The following is a 27162-nucleotide window of genomic DNA, read 5'->3' on the forward strand; positions in this document are numbered from 1 at the left end:
AATGGTCACTGGCCATTTTTCTACAGCATTCATTTGAGGAGGAACAATCTTCAATCTATCTGGGCAATCTTTTCTCTTAGTGTAATATTGGACATTTTAAGACAAAAGTATAATTTGTAACACACTGCTTTAATAACTACATAAATCCACAAGGAGTTGGAACAAAAAATGCTTCAACCAATAATTCAGGTTTTAGCTAGTACACTGACACAATTATGCCAAGCACATTGAAAATGACAAAGAATTTAATTCTATTGATAAACAACGGTTGAGGGCAATCCACATTTTCCCTCCAAAAGATATAAACTAAACCATTTTCTTGTACAAAATGCTAAATGTTTATCTAGGCATCAGATGCAACTAAAAAAAATCTTAATCATTTCCAAGCACAAAAGACATTTATAAGTATCTAGACAGGGACAAAAGGGAGTGCAAGAAGCTACCATGAGTTATGAGCAGACAGAGTCCCAAGGGACCTGAGTGGCTGGCAAGTTCAGCACCCAGAGAGATATTTCTTTGCCAGCAGCCACCTGATAGAACAGAACTAATAACTGGTGTTATAATCTCCTTCCTGCCCTTCAATATTTAATGTAAATTACAGGCCTTATCCAGTATTTGAAGTTTTTACTAACAAACATAAACTTTAATCATGTACCAGAACTGTCACTCAAAACCTTCAATCTTATTATTTAAAAAACTTTGATATTCTTTTGGAAACATTAGGGTTTGAACTCAGAACCTCATACTTGGGAAGCAGGCTCTAGCTCATTTTTTTGTTTTTGTTGTTGTTGTTGTGTCAGTCGTGGGGCTTGAACTCTGGGCTTAGGTGCTGTTCTTGAGATTTTTTTTTCTCTCTCTCTCTGTCAAGTCCAGTTCTCTACCACTTGAGCCACATCTCTACTTCTGGCTTTTTGGTGGTTAGTTGGACATAAGATTCTCATGTACTTTTCTGTCTGGACTGGCTTAGAAATGTGATCGTCAAATCTCAGCTTCCTGAGTAGCTAGGATTTCAAGCATGAGTCACTAGTACCTGGCCTCGAGCCTTTTTTGTGTGTGTGCTTGTTATTTTTGAGATAGGGTCTCACTTCCTGCCCACATAAATTCCAAGATCACATTCACCTATTTTATGCTTCCTCTCATAACTGGAGTGACAAGTGCACACCACCATGACTAGCTTCTTTCATGGAGACAGAACCTGGCAGACTTTTCTGCCCAGGGTGGCCCAGAACTGCAATTCCTCTACCCTCTGCCTCCCAAAAAGCTGGATGACAGATTCATGACAGATTCATGCCACTTCACAATGTGGGTTAATATTTCATAAACCTTCCTGCCCAGTCTGGCCTTGAAAAGTGATTTTCCCAATCACAGCTTCACATGTAGCTAAGATTCCAGGCATGAGCCACTGGTCCCTAGAAAAATAATCTTATTCTAAACCTTAGAAAAATAATCTCATTATAAACATTTAACTTATGATTCTTAATTCTACTTCTATCAGAGGACAGGCCAACTATATTTAGGGAAATACAAGAAAACTTGTGATCACAAGTGGTGTCTCCTGATAATAAGGAATTTGCATGCTTTACTATACACATTCTTTTTTTAAAAAATACATATGCACTTAGCTTCATAGACAATGATAATGTTGGTATAATCTTTTCTCTAGGATCCTCAAATAATAGTAAATGCTGAACATTTATTGCATGTGCGTATGTTATGGGTTTTCATTAGTATAAATTAAATGTTTCCATAAAAAATGTTTTATAAAAGTATTTTTCAAAAACCAACCAAAAATTAAAAATGTAAAGAATATATGGCCTATATTCATATTGTTTCACTTATCAATAAATTTATTTGCCAACAAATTTCATAAGCTGATAAATTCATGAATTTATGAAAATAAAGTACATTATTATGTTAAAATACAAATGTTGATAGGAAAGTAAAAGTTGTATGTAGTTGTGTTCAGGAAAATTCTTGAGAGGTACAAGGAAGTGGGTCTTCTTGGTGAATAATTAGACAAAATCATAGAGTTTGCCATTTAAAAATCATCTATGGTTTATGGTATCTATAATATTCACTCATGTCGATGAGGCAACTTAAGGAATTGGTACAACAAAGACTATTCTTTATTATGTGAAGAATATCTAGTTGCAAGGCATCTACTTCTATGTGTTTAATAACTAATTTTGCAGAAAATTTGAGATTGTTCAAACCTTTTTGCTCTTGTTTTGTGCTAAGAATGATACTAGGCACTCTTTAGATTTTGTAGACTAATTCTCACAATTACTGAAACAAAGTAGGTATTATTAATACCCATTTAACAGATTTTAAGGTCTTACAGGCAACTCACTGAAGGGCATATAGCATAGACCTTGGGTGCTATCCACCTGATACTCTGTCTTTCATCAATGGTTCATCTCAACTTGTAAGAAAGAAAATCATTTAAGAATAGGAAGTTCCAGGAATTCTGGGAAAGGGGATAGGAGCCAAGTGACCACATCCCATGCAAGGCTGTACAAATGCATGACAATTGCAACTAGAAAGAATAGAAAGACACAAATTCACAGAAAAACTGTAGAAAACATATTTGTGTTTAGAAAGATACACATGTTTTAAAATGATGTATTTGTTTGTTAAAGTTCCAAAATTTAAAATACCCATTTTCATCTACCAGCTTTCCAAAATGACATCTTCTCTAGAAGTACAAATACCTTAAGGTTAATTGTTTGTCCCTGTTAAACCCTCATCTTTATGAATAACACACAAAGCACTTTCATTTCTATTTTTTTTAACTCCAAGCTAGGAATGAGAAAATTTTAAATTTTCTGTATCATATCCATAATTCTGTAATCTATGGGAAAACAAAAAGCAAACACTAGATGCTCTCTGTTGTATTTCTCCACTAGAGTCAACATTGAGAAATCCCCAATATTCTCCAAGTCACTTTTATTTCTAGGATATATTTTTTTATATCTACCATATTTTCAGATTGCATTTTCACAGCCTGAAGGGAAAAAGTCTTCCAATGAAAACAAGATGTTTCTTACTTATTAAATTGCCAGAATATTAGGTTGCATAAAACTTTGGACTTGATGTGTAAACCATTTAATTATAGGAACACTTTTTAAAAAGAGTGTACGCCAAAGTGAAATTTATCTACTTGGGTAATTATTTTATTCATAGAACCACATTAAATAAAAAATAACAAAAGAATATATGTATAGATTGATGAAGACAATGTGACATAATGTTAATTTTTTTCTTCTAAGTTGAATATATGTGAATGTTGATTTTACTATTCCCTTTATTTTCTGTTGATTAATCAAAAAAAAAAATTGTTTGTCAATCTTGGGGCCTGAGCTCTGTGCCTGGGCGCTGTCCCTCAGCTCTTCAGTTCAAGGCTAGCACTCTACCACATGAGCCACAGCGCCACTTTTTCTGTTTACATGGTGCTAAGGAGTTGAACCCAGGGCCTCATACATGCAAGGCAAACACTCCACCACTGAGTCACCTTCCCAGACCCTAATCAAAAAATTTTTAAGGTAAAACTGTTTCCTGGGCTTTTGTTTTTGTGCTGGTCCTGGGGCTTGACCTCAAGATTTGTGCACTGTTCCTGAGCTTTGGTGCTCAAGGCTAGCTCTCTACCACTTGAGCCACATCTCTCCTTCTGGATTTGGGTAGTAAATTGAAGATAAGAGTCCCAAAGACTTTCCTGCCCAGTCTGGCTTCTAACCTCAATCCTCAATCTCAGCATCCTAAGGAGTTAACATTACAGGTATGAGCCACAGGTGCCCAGCTTGTTAAAAAAAAAAAAAAAGAGTTTTGAGGCAAGGTTGCATGAAGAAAAAATTATATTTTCGAATACACAAAGCAAAGACAAAGGTACAGGTATGAATACATGAAACTATCTAGTAAATGTTGACCAGGGTCTGAAATCTGCCTGCTGTAATTGACAATCTGTCCCCAACTCATCACACTGCATAGGACCGGAGCATAAGGTAAGGGAGCAGCATGGTATATTCTTTGAGATCATAGGAAATAAGTTGTCTACATCTTCAAAGGTAAAAGTATCCTTTGAAGGTGTGAGAGGAATTTTCCTTAGCTGCTGCTTCTTGACTTCCTATATGCTGATTTGAACCTTCAGATTGCTTCTTGGGAGAACAATTATAGCACAAATGAATGAAGAAATGAAGAACCTTCTTATACCTTAAAATCAACTCTCATGCAAGGATGTGTACAAGAACTCAAAAATGTTTCAGGGCTGAAGCAATGCCCACCATCTTCCCTAATCTCCAGGGAATCTCTCCTCTACCAGCTCCATATTTGAAGAAGAAAGCAATGTTAAAATAGGATATGCCTTACTATAAAATAATCTACTCTCCAAGTTGAAAGGGAGCATGACAGTGACGGATGGGTGGGGACAGGAATGGAAAATAACTCTGAATGGAGTACAGCTAAGGAATGAAGTCTGTACAATTCTTTCAGCAGGAAAAAAGTGGGGGAGAAGAAGGTTGCAAAGAAATGTAATTGCTCTGTGGAGTTGGCTGCTTCTTACATGTAAAGAATATAAGAGTTCTAAGATGTGTCAAAAGAATAGAAATACTGAAATGGTAAAAATAAATGTGAAGACATTAAAAAGAAATAGCAAAGTGCTACTTGTTTCCTAAAACCTTGTCAACAAAAACAGAAATTCCAAAGGAAAATCCGTAAGCAGTTTGAAGGCAGGGTATCTTACTCAGGGTCACAAGGGTCCCATCAGAGCTGTGATTTAAGACATTCCAAAAGGACAAGAGGAATATCTGAACAAATTGCTTTTAAATACCCTTCTAGTAAATGAAGGAAGATACACCCACTCTTGTTCAGAGACTCAGGAAAAAGCAATCCCATACACAGATTCGCTCTTATAACACAAAACTCAGAAAGATGAAAAGACTATACAATAACAGTGAGGGGCTCCAGCTCTGTCTGTACCAAATTTTTTACTAAACAATTTTCAGTTTATGATTGTCACTTTACATACACAGTCACAATTAAGCAAATTTGAGTTTTCTCTTTACATGTTTCCTTCCTATTGGGCTATTCTATCCTAGATCTTCGGTAACTAATACCAAACTAACCTATGTCCATGTTCACATTTGATCTGAACACATATATTTTTAAAAGAAAAAATGCTATCATAAATATTCAAAGGAAAATTTTAGTTTTTACAGTTGGTGAGATATTTCTAACATGACCCATTCTCATGATGAAATAAACCAAGTTACATACATATAGGATGACTTAGAAAGTTGGGAAACAGAACAAGTACTGGCTTAAATGTTCTACCTTTGCAGTTTCTATCAATTCATTGCTTTCTGTAAGTTGGACTGTGTGTGTGTGTGTGTGTGTGTGTGTGTGTGTGTGTGTGTGTGTGCGCGTGTGTGCATCCGCACGCACCCGCGTGTACATGCGTTCTAGTACTGAGGACTAGGTGCTGTCCTATGGCTTTTATGCTTAACATAGGTGCTTAACACTTGAGACACAGTTTTACTTCTGAATATTTGGTGGTTAATTAGAGACAAGAGTCACACAGATTTTACTGCCCAGGCTGGCTTCCAACCTCAATCCTTAGATCTCAGCTTCCTGAGTAGCTAGAAATAGAAATGTACACCACATTTGCTTTTTAACTAGCCACATTTGCTGTATGAAAGGGTCCTTTATTCTTTTGAAGAACTCAAACTTAACTTTAATATCAACTTTGAACAGTTGGATATCTTAGTACCATCATCAACAGTGCCAGAGACATAACATTACCTTTTCTTCAGTTCCTCCATATCTCAGAATTACCTTAGTGGCTGAAAACAATTAAAATAATTTTCCAGTGTATGCTACTTCAAGGGACTCTTTCAAATCATGAATGCAGAAGGTATTACAGGCTTCATGTGAGAAGCAAAGATGAGTAAGAAAATGGCCACAAAGGAAGCCAGCAGAAAAATCTCATGCAGCAATGAATGGTCGATCGCTGAAGGGCTCAATAGGAGCTATCCATTCTTGCCACAAAATTCTAAGCCAGGTAACTATTGATCCCATTTTAAAAGATAAAGACTGAGGTACAGAAGATGAGATAGTTTGTTTGCTGTTACATGGTAATTATGCCTTAGAAAGTTTTCAATCTGTACAACAATACTAAAGATATGAATTTTATTGAATCTTGGGTCCACATAATACACATTTTTAAGTAAGCAGGATTTCTTCTAAAAAAACTGTCTCATTGTCTCTCTCTCTCTCTCTCTCTCTCTCTCTCTCTCTCTCTCTCTCTCTCTCTCTCTCTCTCTCTCTCTCTGAGAGAGTTAATTTGTGCCAGAGCTAGTGAAAACTTACTACGACTTAGGCAGAACTAGAAATTCTATGAATTCTAGGTCTTAATGGCTACTAACTGTACATTTTGATCATCTAACACATCATAAAACCTGAGCCAACTGCTGCTAACTCACATCCTGTGCTCCCATGCCTGAGAAGGAAGCTTCTAGGTGGGAAGGCACCACAGCCAGCAGGAGCGCACTCCCGGTCCCAGCCCACCTACACCCCCCCCCCATTACCAAAGTCACTATGCTCATACTCATCCTCTCCCGGCACCAAAACTCGGGAATCTCAAAATTAATAAAGCAGCTCTTTCCCTAAAACGATTAAAATTTCTTACTCTTAACTGAAAATCTTTCCCACAAACTTAGAGGCCACAAACTTTTCTAGAAAGGACTCTCATCAGAAATCCTAAACTAATGTTTCTACCCTTCCCCATGCAAAATAATCCAAGGAAACTTGAAGATTAAGGAATTTCATTAGATGAGTAATGAAAGCAGACATTACTTCTCTGTTGTATTAAGCAATCTTTATAATTCAAACACTGGATATATTAAGAAATACAAGGAAGAAGTTTTGAATATTTTCTAATTATGGCATGCAACTAGGAACATGATTTCACATAACCTAGTATGTAAGCTGCAATAAGTTTTGTGGGTTTTTTTTAATGTGAAATTACTCTCCTGCATTTTTGGAATATGTTCTCAAACTCTTCTGGCTAAGAGATGTAAGAACCACTTTATAAACAATGGAAACCTTAGGCTTAAGCATTACCTCCTATTTGCATTGTCATAAAAATCTTTTCCAGGATGCTTGTCCCAGAATGCTTCTTCCAAACCACGATCCTCAGATCTCAGCCTCCAGAGTAGCTAGGATTACAGGCCTGAGCCAAGGGCACCCAGCTTGATTTGTTTTTTAACTATTTCTTGGCCATGCACAACAGACTAAACTCTATGTTGGGCACTGGTAACACAATGTGAACCAAACTTCTAACCTTCTGAAACATGAGTTCTCTGGAGGGGATATGAGAGTTTTTATTAGTTAGGACATGCAATGCTAGATGACTCTAAGGCTCATCTGATGTTTCTTTCTTGCTCACACAGGATCTAATGAGGATATGCAGAAAAATATCTGCATAGTCATTCAGGGACTCATTCTTGTCATCTAGCATTCCTTTCATCCTGCAGGGACACACACACACCAAAAAAGGCTACATGCTCCACTCCACTCTGGTTGACACAGGTTAGAAAGAGGGGCTCCCAGATAAGGCTTACTGGGTCCAAGCCTGGAAGTAGTAAAGACATCACTTCTACTTACATCTCACCCATCAGAACTGAAGCATGGTCCCACATACATCCCAGGGAGACTGAGAAACACTGTCTAGCTAAACAAGAGCCAAAAAAAATTTTTATTTGTTGTTTGGAGGTTTGAAGACAGTATTGAATATTAAACTCAGGGCCCTATGATTGCCAAGGCAAATGCTCTACCATCTGAGACATATCTTGAGCCCTTTTTGCTTTATTTGGGGGGTGGGGTTGTTGTTGTTTTGTTTATTGTTTTTGTTTTTGTCGGTCGTGGGGCTTGAACTCTGGGCTTAGGCGCTGTTCCTGTGCTCTTCAGCTCAAGGCTCGCACTCTACCACTTGAGCCACAGCACCACTTCTAGTTTTCTAGTGGTTTATTGGAGATGAGAGTCTCATAGACTTTCCTGCCCTGGTTGGCTTTGAACCGCAATCCTCAGATCTCAGCCTCCTGAATAGCTAGGATTGCAGGCATGAGCCACCAGCGCCTGGCTTTTGTTTTGTTTTTAAATAAGGTCTATACCTCTGCCACTTGAGTAGCTTGGGTTTCAGTTATGTACCATCATACCTAGCCCCCCAAGAAAATGGATTTTTATGTGTGCACAGTGTTCTCTCCCATGGTAGCAAAGAAAAAGTAGAGAAAATTCCAGAGTGTTTGAAAACAGTAGATAAAACAAAGCTGACTTAGAATTAGAGAAATTCCCAGAGTACAAACTTTAAGGAGATGCTCCCTTTCAGATGTGGGCAAGCACGTGCCTTTGATTTTGTAGCCTGAATTCTCTTTTGTCTGTCCCTAGTCCTGGCCCTGATAGTTTACTAAAGAAAAATGGGAAAGAAGAAAAAATGTGTTACTTCTGATTCATTCCCAGTTATTGGGAAAGGAGCTAGACATAGAAAAGACACAGAAACCTTTCTAGTGTAGAGAACACAGCAAATACAAAGGTCTTGAGGCAGACACATGATTCATGCTTGAGAAATTGAGAGCTTCCAGAAGACCTGAGGTAATGAATGGAGAGGTGAGAATGAGATAGTGCTCAGATCACAGTGAACTTTCTGATGGAACAAAGAGTATGTGATTGGTTGAGGGTACAATCATGATGATTTCGATGTAAATTAAATCAACTTCAATAGATAATAAAATGATCACATGTATCTACTATCAGTATCTTTCTGTGGTAATATGAAGCCTATACCCAGGCTAACTTGGTTAATGGCAAGGAGCTAGATTCTTAAATGGATAAAGAAAATAATCTCTGTAAATTAGGAAAAACCAGCTGCAGCTAAAAAGCAGGAGTATTCCTGTTTTACTAACTTCACTGTCATTTAACCACTAAAGACAATCTTTCTTTATACATGAGCAAGCTGCAGGCTGCACAGCAGAAAAGGAGCCAGGGATGAGCCACAAGAGCAATGTCTAAGTGGCTAGCTGCCATTCAGGTCAAGCTTTGAGGAAATCTTAATCCTTCTCAGGTGACATGACTTGTATTCTACAATAACCAGTTGATCTCCTCAAATATTTTCCTTCCTCTTCTCTCTAAGCCTTCCAGAGGGTGTTTAAGTAGTACAAAGTACTGTTTTTCTACCCAGTGAGCCTCAGATTACACCAGGCTGAAGCCTGTGTGTTCACTTAGAGGCTTCTCTAAAAGCTGTTAACAGAAAATATTATCAGATGTCTAACAGAACTCAGGTTTACAGAAGGTTTGCATTTCACTCCCATTAGCAGAAGCCAAAAAAGTCTTTTTCATGTCATTCTACCACTGCCGTTTCAGTAAGCAGAAGTTGCTGGATGACTTGACCTACTCTGACAGTCAACAGCTTGACACAAATCAAAGCATTTATTCACCCCTACTGAAGTCCTCCATCTGTCTAGCTTCACACCTATGGACTGCTTACTCTGAAAATCAGCAGTTAAAGAAGAAGGTACAAGCCGAGCACAGGTGGCTTACAGCTATAATCCTAACTACTCAGGTGGCTGAGATCTGAGGATTGTGGTTCAAAGCCAGCCTGGGCAGAAAAGTCCCTGTGAAACCCTTATCTCCAATTAACCACCAGAAAACCAGACGTGGCTCTGTGGCTCAAGTGATAGGGTGTTAGCCTTGAACACAAAGAGGTTCAGGGTCAGCGCCCAGGTCCTCAGTTCAAGCCCTACACACACACACACACACACACACACACACACACACACACACACACACACACACACACACACACACACACACACACACACACACACACACACACACACACACACACACACAGGTACAAAGGTTATGGTTATTGCTTACTTGGATATGAAAACTGCATTTTTTATAATATCAATGGTTGAAAAGGAAGATTGCAAATAGATGTAGAAGCAATAATAAAAAGTTTTCAACACTATTCTTCAACTTCTAGTGAAATGGATGATTCAGACACACACAGAAGAAACTATTAGATGGAAAGTTAATGAGAACCCTACAGTGAGGGGACCAAACCGGTACCAAATGACCCTGTTGCTTAATCACTAAAAAGAGCACAACAAGACATTGTGTGCCTCCCGGTATGATGTAATATGAGGCATACAACATCCCCTGTGAAGTGTCCTAGCCAAGAGAATCAAACCTGTATCTAATCAAACCTTCCAGGAGTACTTCCAGTTGGCAAAATATATGGCGTCTAGAGGAACAAGTTAAACAAGCCCAACAAAGGAACTAATGGAAAAAGCTTAAATGTTAGAGATCCTGCAGAAAACTGACCTGTATTTTTACAATAAGTGAATAGCATAGAAGAGAGAATGGGAAAGAAGATCTGCTTTAGAATTTAAAAATCTTAAGGAAGCATGATAGGTGAACATACTGAAATGACACAGTAAAATCCATTAATATGTACAACTAATACATATTAATAATATAAACTAAATTTTAAAAGAACCTTAAGGGATACACAAGCAAGTGCAGTGAGGTTTTCAACTATGTGATGGTTATTAATAGATGTCACCAGGGAATGATTAATTTTATGATTAAGTATGTTAAAAAACATTGTGGTTTTGTTTAAAAAAAAAGTCCATGTTTCTAAGAAATGCTTTCAGAAATACATAGCACAAAATAATAGGGTATCTGGAATTTGTTTCATAATATTTCAACCAACAGAAAAAAATAAGAGAAAGAATAAAATATAGCAAAATTTTCATTCACCCGGGCTGGGATGTAGCTCAGTGGCAAAGCGCTTGCCTAGCAAGTGCAACGTCCTGGGTTCGATCCCCAGTACCAAAAAAGAAAAGACAAAAAAAAAAAATTTCATTCACCCCACATTGTAGATACATAAGTGTTTATTATACTATTCTACTTTGCTGTGTTTTTTTAAAACATTCACAGTAGCTTTAAAAAAATGTTCTTACCAGACTTAAATACACATGTACATACCTATACCTATATACACTCACATCTACATACAAACACACAAGTATGAATAGGTCAAGGCCTTAGTAACACCAGTGTCAGATTCTGCTTACCATCTCACACAGGGCACTAGCTTAAGGCCAGAAGCCATTTAAAGCAGACAATCTTGAGATTGCAACACATCATATACCTTTAAGTCTTCATTACAAACTTCAGTAGCACCTAATAGTAAGAAGTTTGATCTGAATTCCAAAGAAGGCATACTTCTCAATTCTTGCATGATCATGAGGTCAATTTCAAGAAAGTGTCATGGAAAGAAAATCTGATTTCTACACAGATATAACAGGCATGGATTGTGTCATAGAAATTTTCACTTTTTAAAAATGGAGTTACTAATTTGAAAGATAAAGAAGTATAAGATGAAAATGTTTTGGCAACTGAAATCTATGGAAAACATGAGAGGTTTAAAAGTATTTTGGGACAAGGCAATGTAAGCCTAACATCTTATATTACTGTATTTCATTTGACAGTGAATGGTGAATGGTGGATTGATGTCCAGGAGAGGAAACTTCTACTGTACTAGTGAATTCTATTTGGAAGGTAAGAATCTCATAATTTGAGATTATAAACTTGTCACAACAAATTCAAATGTAAGTGGATGTTAGATGTCATATGCATGGCTGATGTTCATACTTTGGCTCATGTAGTCAGAACACTCTTAAGAGTTCCTCCACATGTCATTCAATCCCCTGCTTTTTGATACTCACCATGGAAAGATCTCCCCTGCTGGAAAATGGAAGCTTCCGTAGTCTAAGATATAAGGCATTTAGAACCAGTATCTTGGGTGGGCATGGTGGTACACACCATGGTAATTCCGCCTACTCTGGAGGCAAAAGCAGGAGCATTGCAAGTTCCAGGTCAAGCTGGAAAAACTCTAATTCCAAACAAAGTAAAAACAGAAGAACTAGTGACCTGGCTCAAGCAGTGGAGTGTTTTCCTGGCATGTACAAGGCCCTGAATTCAATCCCCATTACTTCAAAACAAAGGAGAAAGCATCTCTTCTACTAATGGATAGCTTACCCAACAGAATTTTTATTCATCTTCATTTTGTCTTAATTCTTCCAGAAATGTGAAAAAATTACATCTATTTTCTCTACAAAGCAGACCTCAAGCCTCAGAATAATAATCTTACATATGACAAAATCAAGTATATGACAAAATAGTCTTAATAAGCTACTTTCTTTCCTTTAGATTAGCCTCTAAATTAAAAACCAAGTTGTGTGCAAGGAAGGTATGAGTTTTAGGTAGTCTTTAGTCCTTATCATTTACTTAAATCACTTTCAAGTCAATATCATGTTGAGATTACCTAGTAGCTGCAAAGAATAACTCACTTCTGTGAGTTATTGCATTCTGTGAGTAGATTGCATTGAAGACCTATTTCTAAAAAAAAATCAGTGATCAAAGGGTAGTTCCAAGCTCTAGATGAAATTTCATGATATAATTTTAAAAGGGGGCTAAAGAAGTTCTTTCATAATTGACAGGATTCAGTCAAATATTGCATGCGTTAAATATGACTTGTTGGCCACCCAGGGTAGTAAAAAGGCTTCCCCAATTCCATAGCACTCTAACCTCAACCCATTAACAGTCTCTGAATGCCACTCCTGTCCACTTATCAGGTACCAGGGACTTTTTAAATAGCTTAGTTGCCTTACCTTAACATGGTTTCTTCTCCATTCTGAGTTGGGAGGAACCACAGTGGAAGAAAGGCTCTGATTAGAGTAGCTCTCATTTCTTTAAAACAAGTACACGGTGCCTACCTTGTTTCTTGGGTAAACAGAAAACTAAACTAGTTTGCCCATTCTATTCACCCAATCTATTGCAGCCTCATATGTACTTAGAAAATTCCAAAACTGATACTCAAGAATCCTTCAAATACTTTATAAACCTGACCCTTAACTCCCCCCCCACACACATAACTCTAAATCACCATAAGATGGAAATACCAAAATTTAGCATCATATTGTGTGAGTGTCTTGCTGTATTCCCAAGGAAGGCCTCAAATCTAGATCCTCCTTCCTCATTTCTCAAGCACTGGAATTACAGGTGTACACCACCACATCCAGCTAAAAATTAGTATCATTTTTAACAAAGTGTCCTGTTTACAAAAATCAGCCAGACAGAGGAGGTGGGAAGAAACATCCAGAGAATATGACAAAGACCAGTACTGCCTTAATTTAGTGTTTAGGTGTGGTACCTAACAGCCTCTGGAGCAGCTCTTTCCAATTAACTGGACCATCAAGTATCTCTCATTCAAGGTGGAGTCCACAAAGACAAACTATAACAGTGGAACAGCTTAAAACAAATATGATACTCTAAGTGCTCATATATGGAAGGGTTAGTATAGAATCTGTCACAGGATATTAAGTCCATTATGAATCAACTAAATTCATGTAGAGAGCAGATTAGATTTGCCATCTGAACCAATTAGGTAAATCAAAAGTAAGTCTACTAAATTTTTAAAGAAAAAGTGAGAGTGACTAATTAAATATGCAGGCTGATGAAGACAAAGCACCAATCCTTTAATATTAACAGTCAGTTTGAGGCCCAGAAAATTGGCTTTGAAAATAGCATGTGACACAAATAACAATTAACGTTCCTTTTTATCAGAGAAATTTTATACTTTATGTCAGGCTTTACTACACAAGGGAAGAAAAAATTCTTTTAAAAATAAATGTCCAAGGTTTAAAGAGTATTAATTTTCATTATTTTCAAAATATTAAAATTTGAGAAGTCTCTGGAGAGGGTCGATAAAGATTAAAGAATTTGGCAGGCATTTGAGAAATATTGATGTGGAGTTAGTTTGGTAATGCTCAAATTTACCAATTGCTTAAACTTTTAGACAAGCAATTTGTGTGAAAGTAGCTAAATGATATAAGAAGCTAATATTTTTCAAGGTAAGTATTAAGAGCTGGAATCCCCATGCAAACTAATGCAATCTCTAGCTTTAATATCATTAGTAGAGAGAGAGAAAGGCTGAGTAAATTTGCTTCTTTTTTCGTGAGGACTTGTCAAAATAAGATTAGAGACCCAAACCAGAAATCCTCAGAAAAACTGAAAGCTCTCTTTTTATTTGTTCTCTTTTATTTCTCTGACTGTTTCCATATCAAGGTGATCATAGTATCACTGGGGAGAATGAGCAGGCCTTCCCCCCATGCTGGGAGGCAAAGCAAAGCACAAATCCCATAGAAACTGAGAGAATAAAACAGTAGGAAAAGAATGCCAAGTGTGCCCTCTGTCGGCCCATGTGTTTTAATGGCTGAGGTGGTCATTGACAAGCTGTATGAAGCAACAGGTGAGGAACTAAAGCACTCATAGTACCAAAATGCTATGCCCCTTCAATTGTAATGAAATAAAAATTAGAGCATATAAGGTTTTCCTAAAACCCCTCATATTGTATATTTCTTTTGTCTTTCTATAAACTCTTTGGGAGGTACAGAAAGGACAATTACCAACTACATTTGTTGAGGAAGGAATTCTTGGCCAAGTAACTATTTACTGAAATAAGTCTTATGAGAATGTTTCCAATGTAGCCTTGTATTTACTATGTACACAGAGAATGAAAAACAAACTTTGAGAAAACAAAATCGATTCCAATTTGAAGCATCCATTCGACCTCATGCTCATTAAGAAATCTCCCTCATAGTTTGTTAACTGATGCTTCCTAAATACACTGAAGGGAAGAGATGAACCCTGAAACAATTTGAAATTAGGAAAACTCTAGCTTGACTCTCTGTGCCTCAAGAGGAAACCAAAATGGTTTAAGTTTCTAATTTCAGGAGGCTTACAAAAGCCCTAGCCCCACTTCTGAACTCCATATTAAGAGTCCCTATTCAAAAGAGATGTGAACAGAAGAATTTCTGCTCTATCCATGTTCCATTTATCTTCAGCAGTTAATGAAAATGTAAAGGCTTTAAACAAGTTACTATAATTTAAGTTAAAGTGACTAAAGAAGAAAAACTACCTATAATTACTTCCTTTACATTTTACAGTAAATACAGCTTTTCACTAATCTTTGTTGGTTATTCTGATTGTATGTTTATCCACAAAAATATATACCACAATAAACACACACATAGATATTAACACATGTACATGCATAAACACACATTGGCTCTTGGAATTTCTTATAGTCCACATATAAGAATAATGATTTGGCTGGGAATGTGGTTTAGTGGTAGAGTGCTTGCCTAGCCTGCATGAGGCCCTAGGTTCAATTCTGGTACCACACGAATAAATTTTTTTAAAAAAGAATAATGATCACAATTTTACCAATTATATATTTTTTACTGAAATTTACTATGGCCCTATCCCTCAATAGGTGGACCCTAAAGGGATCAATAAATCTGCAGTCTGAAAAGAATTTTTGAATGGGTTCTAAAGTGAAATTTTAAATGAATGCTCTTGCTAAAATCATTGGCATAGAAGAAAAGCCAGTGAATTCAGAATAGCTGGATTGTAGTTCTAGCTGTCTTCTACTTAGTTGTTAATTTTACAAATTACATGTAATCTTAGTAAGCATCCCACTTTCCTTCTCCGCCATGGGGTAGTCATGTCGGTATTCTGGAAAGTACTATGCAACTGAATGATGCAGTCTCTCCAACCTATAGAGGAACTAATCTTAAAATACATATGTATGCGTCTGTGTCTCTCAGAGCTATGTCCTTGTAGCTATATTATATGAAGGTCATAGGATTGAAAGTAAAGATTAGTTTTTTTGCATAAAGTTGCCTACGGTATTAAGACAAGTGCCTTTTAGGAAGATAAATTCCATTTTCTTTTCCTTTCCCAAATAATATCTTGCTCATATGGTTGAAAGTGTTTGGGGATACAACTCCTTCATTGTCTCTTTCTCTAGATGAAGTGTGTTCAAGTTGCTTTCAGAGATGTTTCTGGGATGTGGGATGTGGCTGGCTACCTAGTGTCCAGGTTTACCACTTCCCCCATCCTTACCCAGGTTGAACTGGAGCAGCTCTACTTCCCTTCTTCCTTGTCAGATTGGAGTAAGATCGTATTGAACAAAATGTTCCAGGGTTTAAAATAAAAGTTGAAAAAATTTAAATGTAGTTACCTTTCCCCCCAGAGATCTCTCTGTGTCACCCCAACTCAAATAACAAACTGGTATATGAATACAAAGCTGGAATACTCTGAGCTTCCAAAATTATCAGAAGAGACTTTAGGATAAGTGCTAAGCTGGAGATGTTTAGATACTTCAGTATCTTTTATATTTTTCTTTAAATGATTTTTTTAAAAAAGAACAGAGGCCAGGCATCAGTGGCTCTTGTTTGTAATCCTAGCTGCTCAGGAGTCTGAGATCTGAAAATCTAGCCTGGGCAGGAAAGTCCTCCTGAGACTTTTATCTCCAATTAATCACTAGAAAACCAGAAGTGGTGCTGTGGCTCAAGATGATAGAGCCCTAGCTGTGAGTGAAAAAGCTCAGGAACATCTCCCAGGCCCTGAGTTCAAGCCCCATGACTGACAGAAAGAAAGAAAGAAAGAAAGAAAGAAAGAAAGAAAGAAAGAAAGAAAGAAAGAAAGAAAGAAAGAAGGAAAGAAGGAAAGAAGGAAAGAAGGAAAGAAGGAAGGAAGGAAGGAAGGAAGGAAGGAAAGAAAGAAAGAAAGAAAGAAAGAAAGAAAGAAGGAAGGAAGGAAGGAAGGAAGGAAGGAAGGAAGGAAGGAAGGAAGGAAGGAAGGAAAGAAAGAAAGAAAGAAAGAAAGAAAGAAAGAAAGAAAGAAAGAAAGAAAGAAAGGAAGAAAGGAAGGAAGGAAGGAAGAAAGGAAGGAAGGAAGGAAAGAAAAGAAAGAAAGAAAAGTGCAGGAAACAGGAGTACTTACACAGAAGGAAAAGCACAAGACTCTATCTGCAAAATAAACAAAGCAAAAGGGTTCTATTCATTCAAGCCATAGGCATACTATTCAAGTAAAGCATAATTCAAGTGGTAGGGACATTTGCCTAGGAAGCAGTAGGCCCTGAGTTTGAATCTGTGTGTTTCCAGAAAGAAGGAAAGAAGGGAGGGAAGGAGAGAGAGAAGAAGGAAGGAAAAGTATCATGATGAGAAAAGTGAGCAAAATAATCCAAATAAAAAGAAAATAAGAGGTATGCAAGAGTGGCACAAAGAGCTAAGAAACTGAAGGAATAACTGATTTGGACTTTACAAAGTAAGACAGATGATTCCAGAAAGGCTGCCTAGAGGCAGTTGCACTTCATCAGGGCAGCATAACATGTTCAAAATCACAAATGAAGTCATCTGGTACAGTTTAAGTCCCCAGTGCTCTCTGGGTGGGGAAGGTCGGGAATGGGTTGCAATCAGATGGCAGGAACATTGGCTGTAATGTGAAAGAGGTTGGCATCTATCCTATGGTCAATATGAAGGCTGAGAAGTTCACAGTTCTTCAGCAGAGAAATAACATAGATGTGGTTGAGGACAGATGTGTAGTCGAGACAATTCTAACCATTCCAAAGGTTAATGTTCTCAAGGATGGAGTCAGATGACACTGGGAGATGAAAAGTCTCTGAAACCTGAGCTAGGAATATCAATGAAAATGTAAAAGGTGGAATGGATATAAATATTTCTGAGTTTTGTGTAACAATCTGTTATAGTTTAAGCTATAATGAACTGATTTTTTTTAGGTCAAAGACTTTGTAGTCAGATTCCACCTTTGAAACAGAACCTCCATGAGTAGAAATCAGGCGCCCAATTAGAGATACACTTTTGGGAGATGGCAAAAATGAGGAAAAAATTTGTCAAGTTTGAGTCTACTAGAAATACCTGTTGCTATAGCAGTAGTCAAAAGATAATATAAAGTTTACAAAATACAGTTGAGGATAGAGTTGAAGACTTTATTTGGAAATAACAGTTCAGTAACAGGGATGGATTTCAGATCCCCCTCCCCCAAAAGAGAAGATTAGAGATGAAGAAATACTACTTGGTAACTACTCTGAATGATAACCAAACAAGAGAAATAGAAAATCAGAAGCAAAATCACTAATTAAATGAAGAGAACTTCCTTCAGGAAAAAGGTGGGATGACACATCCAGAGGAGCAAAGAAAGAACTTGGAATGATGTCACCAGGTTGACAATGAGGGAAAGAGTGAGAATGGATGACTGCAAGGAACCTTTTCCACAAATTCCTGTACCTGCTGCTCAGTTTTGCTGTGAAGCTAAAACTGCCTTTAAAAGGTGATGCTAAGCGAAATGAACCCCAAGTTAGGGACACAAGAGGTTTTTAACCTTGTTGCTGTTGTTTGTAATACACTTATAATGTACTGTGTGATTTTTTTGTTTCTCTTGTATGTTCTCCCTCATGTTATAACCCCTGTTTTCCCTGTATTTTATTCTGGTGCCATGCATCTTCTATATACACTAATGATTTTAAGAAATAAAACTGATGTGGCTCACATCTGTCATCTTAAGGACACAAGAAGCACAAATAGGAGGAAGATAGAAATCTAGACATGAGGCCCTAGCTGAAAAGAATAACAAGCAAAAAGGGCTGGACAGAGACTCACATAGTAGAGCACCTTCCTAGCAAATACAACGCCAAATTAAACTCAAGTACCCCACCTCCCAACACACACACACACACACACACACACACACACACACACACACACACACACACACAGAGTAGGTAGAAGAGACCTAAAAGGAGGCAGAGGAAAGAAAAGAAAGACAAAGGAAAGAAGGAAGAAATCCTGTCAGAAAAAGGATGGAGGTAGAAGCCAAACTGCAACAGACTGACGAGTAATTAAATACAACAGGATTATCTAATGAGGAGAATAAGATGAGGATGGAGGTGAGGTAAGGAGATAAGGGAGGGAGTTAAGAACTTAAGGATACAGGAGCATGCTAGAAAAGAGAGAAAAGAATAGTCTTGACAGAGAAAGGACAAATGGAAAGAGTAAAACCATGCGCACTTTATCCTCAATTCTTCCATACTAGGAGCAAGACAAAAAGATATATCAATGAAAACCCTTTTAGAATGAAAATCTATGCTTCCACCATACCATACACATTGCCCTCTCTTCTCTCCCACCTCAACACCTCTGCATTCATAAATAAATACGTATATATACCCTTCCTATTATATGTGTAATCATGCATGTTATATATGGAGCTCAGTATCCATGAATGCCTTCCCTATCTATCCCTGTTTAAATTATAAAAATTTATAAGTATGAATAGGCAACATTGTCTTCTCTGCGTGAGCTATCTTTAATTTGCCACTGGTACTGGAGGAACAAAGGGAGGAAATAATGACTCTTGTAACATCTGTAAAAATAAAAAAATAAAATAAAACTTTATTTTCCTCCCAAAGCATACAACTTTCTTTGACCCAGAGTGGTTATCAAATATTGTATCAAAATTGTCTGTCATCTATTTCCTGGATATGATACAGATTAGAGTGCCTATTAGAGTGCCTATTTCCACAAGAGTTTACAAAAATAGCAAAGGTTTGAAGGCAGTCAGTTGGAAGGAAAGAGGTAAAAAGCAGTCCAGATAATCCATGAATTGGCCAGTTCCTGAATAAATCAAGAAGTGGGTTAGCATTAAGGAATTAAAAATGTCATTTCCAACTTGTGATTGCTGTAAATATTGGATTCTATTCAGGCTTGACTTTAAGAGAAGATAGAGTAGGCCAGAATTAAATGGAAGTCTAGGAGAACATCACCTATTCTGAACCACTTCCAGGTTTCAATGGCAAAATAAGATGCTGGTCTGAGGACAGCAACTTTTTTGACCTCCCAATACTGGTGTAGATGCTGGCCAAAAAGAAAAATAAAAAGAAAAGAAAAAGAAGAAGAAAAAAGCAAAGGAAAGAAATATGATGCAATTATGCTAGAAGTTGAAGCTGCCAATTAAGAAAAGAAAGAAGAAAAGAAAGAACATGTTTATGTTGAAAGTTAAACATCACATCAGCTTCTCTGAAATACTTTGGAACTTTAAAAAAAAAAAAAAAAGTAAGCCTGAATACAAAATGTAGTTTGAAGTTTTTAATTTAAGTTAGGTTAATATGTTCCATGTGCCACTTTTATTTTTGAAAGGATTCTATGAGAAATAAACTATTATTAACAAATATTTAGAAAAGATAAATATCTCCAAATCTCTTCATTTATTTAAAGGATAAATTAATTTAGTTGTAATGATTTAAGAGAAAGTGTTTATCTTTTAATCCAGCCTCAGTTGCCAGAAACTCACCACACTATTTGTGATAAACACTCTTTGTGGAAAAAAGCCAAGTGTATATGTGTGTGTGTGTGTGTGTGTGTGTGTGTGTGTGTGCACGCACACACACACGTGCATGAAAATGAAAGGTTATAAAGAAAAGAAAGGTTGAAGCTTCAATACAGAAAAGGCTATACTATGCCCCCCTGCCATTAAACTACCAGAAACACAACCTCATATGTCTAGAAGTCTTGTTAGTTCATTAAGAACTTTGCCTTGGTGGGTGGGGTTGAGCTAGAAGCGGGGAGAGAACGATGGAAAGGGTGACACTGATAACGATGCATTGTACCCATAAACTAATACGTTGAATTGAAACCACTTTGTACAATTATTTAAAGGTAACTTTTAGCAAGTTAGCATAAAGTTTCTTATTAAATATGACTAGCCTTATTGACAGAGAGCAAGAGATAGAAGATTAAGTCATTACCTACCAAGCTCAAGAAATGCCGAGACCAAAATAAAGTTATGACTTGTCTATCCTCCTTCAGTAATTTAGCCTAAAATGTGGTTTATAGTTATTCCAAAAGTAAAACCAATCAAATAACTCAATTTACCATACAAATCAGTCAAAGAGGTTCCAAGACAGATATAGACAGTGGAGATTAACAGTAGCCAATAGTGACTAATGAAAACAGATAAAGGGACCAAAATATCTTAACACTGTTATTGTGTTGTAAGTCAGCTTTCCAAAATGTTAAGATGTGTATTCCTTCTATCAAGGTATTTATTTTCAGCATTGTGGTTTGTACCTAATTAATCTTTAAAAAATATAATTGTAGCTGCCCCCCATTAGAGAATATCAAATGCATTGTTATTTTTATGACTTTGCTTCAAAAATACAGGGAAGAAAACATACTAGGTGATTACTGTTGTTGCTTCTGATGCTTTTTCTTTTCCAAAAGTAGAGAAGATGGATATTTTATTTTTTTCAAACCTCTGGCTATGCTTTGAAATAAAACATAGAGTTAAATGATACATTTGCTCTCTATTCCAGACTGGATGCAATTGATTTTAACTGACTAAATTATCTGATCTCTGCCAAGAATTTTATTTCATTAAGAAAATGATATTATGGAGCATCTGAGATCATAGAGCAGACTAAACATAATGCCAAAGGAGTTCTGAGCATGCTCCACAGTGAAGGTTTGATTATTTGCAGATGGAATATGGAGAAAAAGAAAAAGAAAAAAAAATCAAGTCCCAGGGGTAAGGCTAACGAATCCTGGTACCACCATTGCCTGCCTACATCAGAGCACAAAGCCAAGAAGCAACTGATCCTTTAAGCTACAATACCTTAAAAAAAAAAAAAGTAATAACTTTTCTTCCTAGAAAGTAATATTTAACTGCCACTATGCAAAACAAAGGAGGAAAGGGAAATGTTGGTACCACAATAGGCTCCAGCATGTCAACTGTCACTGCTGACATGATCTGGCTGGTAGTCAGGCATTCACCAAGAAACTAATTTAAATCAATCTTCTTTGGGAAAGCCAATTGTTTGGTATGCACAACAATCGGTGTAGGATCAATCAGTGGACATGAGATCAATTAAAAGCAGCTTAAGTTTGTGAAGAGGGACAATTCACACAACTTGAGTTAGATCTCTATTCATTTCAATACTCTCACAATACAGTCCTTAAGCTTCCTTGCAAAGCAGAATAGCTACTATCACCGAGTACTGTCTAGCCAGCCCTTTAAGTAGTTCCACTTTTAATTAAAAACACAGTACACCCTTTGTGGGCACGGATAGTGTAGTCACTTTTAAGGACCGGGGTTATTTTAGCCAGAAACTTGGGATTTGGGAAGAGACATCTGTGGAGGGGGTGGAAGAAAATTAACAGCAAATACACTATGATAGAATTTTTTTTTACAATCTTACTCATTTACATGTACTTGATATTAGAACTTGATGAAATGGAAAGGTTGGTTGGGCAAAAGTTATTCTGGCACACTATGGAATTAAGTTCCTAAATGTCAGAGACTGGAGATGTAGACGGTAATTACTACAAGAGATTTTGCTCAAGCCAGCTTTGAAATAATAGGTTCTTAAGACACCTAAGAAGAAAAGCACAGGCAGAACCTTACAGATGGCCTTGTGGAGAAATTGCATGCAGTATTCCTTCTGGCCGCAGGAGTGCTGTAATGTCATTCTCCACTGAGGAGTATCTCTGTATTAAGTTCTATTAAAACAATGTGCTTGATTCTTCACCCTCAACCACTGTGTGGATTTAAAGAAAAAATCCATCACTGAGTTAGCAAGTCAGGTAATGAACAAGAATTTGCCAGAGCCTATTAAATATGTCAATATGTTGCAAACTTTTAGTACCTCAGGATTCCCTCAGCTTCCCCCCCCCCATTATATTGACTACAGCATGGGTTTTTGTTTTGTTTTGAAGGGACGGAGCCTCTCCAAACACTTTTGACCACAGCATAATAATCAAACAAAAATGATCCGCTCTGCTAAATAATACCTGGAAAGAAAATACTGGGGTGGAGAAAGGAGCTAGTTGGGAGGGGTGAGGGAAAAGACAAGGTGATTTGTCAAAGATATATAAAACTCTCATTGTCTCTGGGAAGAAATTTCTCCCTGTTTTTTGGGTGTGTGTGTGTTTAATAATTCCTGCACATAAGCAGCATTTGCAAATGTCAGAAATAAAAGACATAGGAGGAGGTGTGAGGGTCAGGGTGCATAGGCAGTGTACTTTTCTTTTATATATACTACTGATACCTATGAACAATGGAAGGCAGAGGCTTCATAGGAATCACACAGCGACAGTTACCTAGAACTCTGCCCTGGAGTGTAGCAACCTCTAACGCTGCCCACAGGTGAGACTAACTTCATGGCCTCAAAAAAAAAAAAAAAAAAAAAAAAAAAAAAAGGTTCAAAAAGGCACTTTCCCATCAGGTATAAGAGGAATTGTAAACAAATCACATGCAACTAGAGACGATTATATCACGCGCACATGCGAAAATCAAAGTATTTAGGCTTATAAACCTCACGATCAATTCTAACTGGGCAAAGTCAAGACAGTGGGACGAAGACAAACAGCCCCAACCAGGTGCCCGCGAGGCGCCGCTGCGCGAGTTCCCAGCGCGGGTAATTCAAGGGGTAAAGCGTGTGTGGTGTGGTTTATGTTTAAATCCCCCGGGAGCCCTAATTGTATCTAGAGGCACACACCCGAAAACGCAGTCAGAGGCGCTGCAGCCCCAGCCCGGACTGCAGCAGCGACCTTAAACCCGCAGGAAGGCCAGTTCTCTGAAATCTTTCTGGAGGTTTCCAATCAGCCTTCTCAGCTGAGAGCACCCAAGGGATGGAGAAGCACCAGTGGTTAAAAAACCCAAGTGGATTTCGTTGAGCGCAAAAAAAAAAAAAACCCTTTTCTGCAATTGCAGCTTTACAGAAAGCGAAGAAGCAACGTGAGGCCTATTTAAGAAGAAAAATCACTCTTCGGACCAGCGCTCCCCCAGAAAGCTGCTGCGGGAGTGGCTCCTTAATTCAGAAAGTGCCTATCTCGTCTCAGGTTCCAGGAAAAGAGAGGAGAGAGAAAGGAGGGAGAGAAAGGAGGAGAGAGAGAGAGAGAGAGAGAGAGAGAGAGAGAGAGAGAGAGAGAGAGAGAGAGAGAGAGAGAGAGAGATCAATGTTGCTCTTTTCCTGGAAGCGCAGGTCTCCCTTTGAACTGAGTACTTTTCCCAACACCCCCAAACTCTCTCTCTCTCTCTCTCTCTCTCTCTCTCTCTCTCTCTCTCTCTCTCTCTCTCTCCCTCCCTCCCTCCCTCTCCTCTCTCTCTCTCTCTCTCTCTCTCTCTCTCTCTCTCTCTCTCTCTCTCTCTCTCTCTCTCTCTCTCTCTCTCTCTCTCTCTCTCTCTCTCTCTCTCTCTCCACGTCCAAAGTGATCTGAGGCCAGGATTTGAGACGCACGTGGTAATGGAAAGGAGAGACAAATGTTCTTCCTGAAGGAAGATGGTTAAGAGGATAAAAAGAGAACAAGAAAATGAAATAAAATAAACGGATGCTGCTAAGAAGCAGGATGGAAGTGAGAGCTCAGGAGAGTTCAGGGTGTGGAGCACCTGAGGCAGCCCTGAGCATTTACAAGCAGCCAGAATTTGGGGGCTCCCTCCGCGCCTCTCACTGGCTCATTGCGCCTATCGGGTGCTTGCAGAAACAGGCGCTTGCTGCAGATCTCCAGAACCCCGAAAAGTAGGGATTTGGGACCGCTGGACGTAGAAATCGTGGTCCGCCTGAGTCCCCACACACACACCCCCACCTGAAGCCCATGCTGGAGTGCGCGCCGCGAGACCCCCCCCCCCACTTACCAACCCACTCACCGCGGGCAGAGAGAGACCCACCTCGCTTACTGCGTCTCCATCGGTTGCCTTGGCAGTGACTGTAATCCATACAATTCAGAATGATGAGGGCAAAGGAGAAGAGGCGAAACTGCATCTGGACGGCCGGCGGGGGGAGAGCGACGACGCCTCTCAAAGTCAGGTGAACTGCCGGGAGTGATCCGCAGAGACCGCCCGGGCTTGGGTGGTGGGAGAGGGGAAACTCGGGGCGGCTGAGTCGCCACTTGGTCCTGCGGCTGCGACGATCAATCCGGCGCGATTAGCATCTCCCCACCGGGAAACCTGGGACGCCAGGAGAGAAAGAGAGAGAGGGAGAGAGAGAGAGAGAGAGAGAGAGAGAGAGAGAGAGAGAGAGAGAGAGAGAGAGAGAGAGGGTTGGATGGGAGGTCGGGAGAACGGTGGAGGGGGGCAGGAGGAGGGGAGGGTGAGGAACCTGCGCGTCTCACTGCAAAGCAGGGAGGGAAAGGAAGAAGAGAGCCCCCACTGGCACGAACCCCGGAGCACCGTAGTGCAGATGGCACCGCCACGGAGGACCCTGGAGAGGAAGGTGCTAACAATCAGTGAATTAGCAACCCCGGCCGAACGAGCTGCGGGCTCCGACCCGCTCCCACCCCCGGGGCGCGGGGAGGGCGTGGGTGTAAGGAGCTCCGCCGAACCGGGCGAGTTGCAAAAGCACTGAGACCGCAGGTTTTCCGGGCGAATCCCTGGACCCTGGGGAGCGCCGCAGCTGCGGCTGCCAGGTGTGGGTCACCCAGCTAACCCTCCCTACCTACCGTGCGCGCTGGGGGTCCGGCGGCCCCGCTCGGCTTAGGCGCGGGGCTCCATCCCGGGTTCGGGAAGCGAGCGGGTTCCGTAGCACGTGGGCTCGGGAAAAGTTTGCAGACACCCGCTGGGAGCTCCTCGCCGCCCGGAGGTTCTTGGCAGCCACCGCCGGCTTGGAGTGCCGGGAGGGTCCTCGGGGCAGGAGGCGCCGCGGCACCCGCGAGCGCACCCCGCGAGCGCACGCCGCCGCCGCCGCGGGGATGCTGCGTCTCCGCCCGCGCGGGCGACCCCCGGGCCAGAGGTGAGCCAGCTCTCGGCTCCCGGCGGCGGCCGATCCCAGCCAGCCGTGCCGTTCCCACCCCCCGGCCCCGACTCTCCCCACGATTCCCAGCACTGCTGAGGCTTCTCCCGGTGCAAACAGTGGGAGACGGAGCGCTCGCGGGAGGCCGGAGGGATGTGGCCAGCTAGCTCACTTCCCAATGGAGATGAGGACCAGCGGAGGCTGGGATGCTTCTATAAGTAGGTGGTGCTGTGGTCCAAGGCATCAAAACCCAGGCTGCCTCAGAGTTCCTGGGTCCTAAAGCCAGAAACACTTGGGTTTCCCTGAGGTCCTAAAGAGCGCTGACAGACTACACGAAGTCTAACGGGGAGAAACCTTCCTCACCCTTTCCAAGAGGCGGATGGCTGAAACCGAAGAGCGCCCAGGGCGAGGGCATCCCCTGACCTCGCTAGGCTCCCGGGGATCCCCGCGCTCACACGCAAGGCGTCCCCAGTCACCTTGGGGTCAGTTCCAATCTCGCCACCAGCCTTCCTGCAGGAGGGTCTGACGACACCCTGCTGATGCCTTCTAGATTTTCTTTCCAAGCTCTGGGCTGAGACTGCTGCTTCTGTCAAGCAGGATTTAAACTTGAACCCCAGCCCACGAAAAGCCACACCTCCACCACTTTTTAATTTACATCTTGGCTTTGTTTTATAGGAATATCTGAAAGCAGACTTCAGCAGATCTGTGTGTGAGCAGCTAAAATTAAAACGCACACTCAGAATGAGATGACTATTTCCAACAACTTTTGTTTAAGCTCACGACTGTTATTTCTTAGCTTTGTTTTCCCTTCAGGAAAACTTGATTCTCTAGAGAAAAGTTCACTTTTCACTGAAGCCTAATTCTTGCTAGGTTGGCACTCTACCACTTTGAGCCATACCTCTAAGCCCTAGTTTTTGATGACTATTTTGGAGATAGAGTGCAGCGATGTTTTCTGCTGGGGCTGGCCTTAAACTGTGATCTTCAAGCCCTCAGCCTCCTGAGTAGATAGGATTTAGGGCTGAAATGTTTGTTTGTTTTTGTCGGTCCTGGGACTTGAAATCTGGGTCTAGGCACTGTCCCTCAGCTCTTTAGCTCAAAGCTAGCGCTCTACCATTTGAGCTACACTGCCACTTCAGGTTTTTCTGGTGGTTTATTGGAGATAAGAGTCTCAAGGACTTTCCTGCCTGGGCTGGCTTTGAGCCGCATCCTCACATCTCAGCCTCCTGAGTATCTAGGATTACAGGCATGAGCCACAGGTGCCTGGTTGTTTCTTATTCTTAATTCTCTTTCTTGCTCACTTCCGAAGTCTCTTGAAACTTTAGGTAGCTGGTCTTGGGGAAACATTAATAAGGTGTTACATTACACTCATTGGATGCTACAAATCTCATTCTGGTGAAATGTGTGGGGCACTGACTACTGCAGGAAAGAATGTCTTAATTTGTTAGTTAAAATAATTC

General features: G+C 39.7%; 1 protein-coding gene across 1 annotated transcript in view; it reads right to left on the reverse strand.

The window, feature by feature from the left end:
* Positions 1-25874, reverse strand: part of Rspo2 (R-spondin 2) — a 136691-nt gene extending 110817 nt beyond the window's left edge. Inside the window, exons 1-2 of the mRNA XM_069991258.1 lie at positions 25416-25874; positions 24646-24924 (exon numbers count right to left, since the gene is read on the reverse strand). Coding sequence (XP_069847359.1) covers positions 24646-24739 — 94 coding nt within the window. The 5' untranslated portion in view covers positions 24740-24924; positions 25416-25874. The remainder of the gene's footprint in view (positions 1-24645; positions 24925-25415) is intronic.
* Between the last annotated feature and the right edge of the window lie 1288 nt (positions 25875-27162).

This window comes from Dipodomys merriami, unplaced genomic scaffold (genome assembly GCF_024711535.1).
Source record: "Dipodomys merriami isolate MVZ:Mamm:240054 unplaced genomic scaffold, mDipMer1.0.p SCAF_4, whole genome shotgun sequence".
Lineage (NCBI taxonomy): Eukaryota > Metazoa > Chordata > Mammalia > Rodentia > Heteromyidae > Dipodomys > Dipodomys merriami.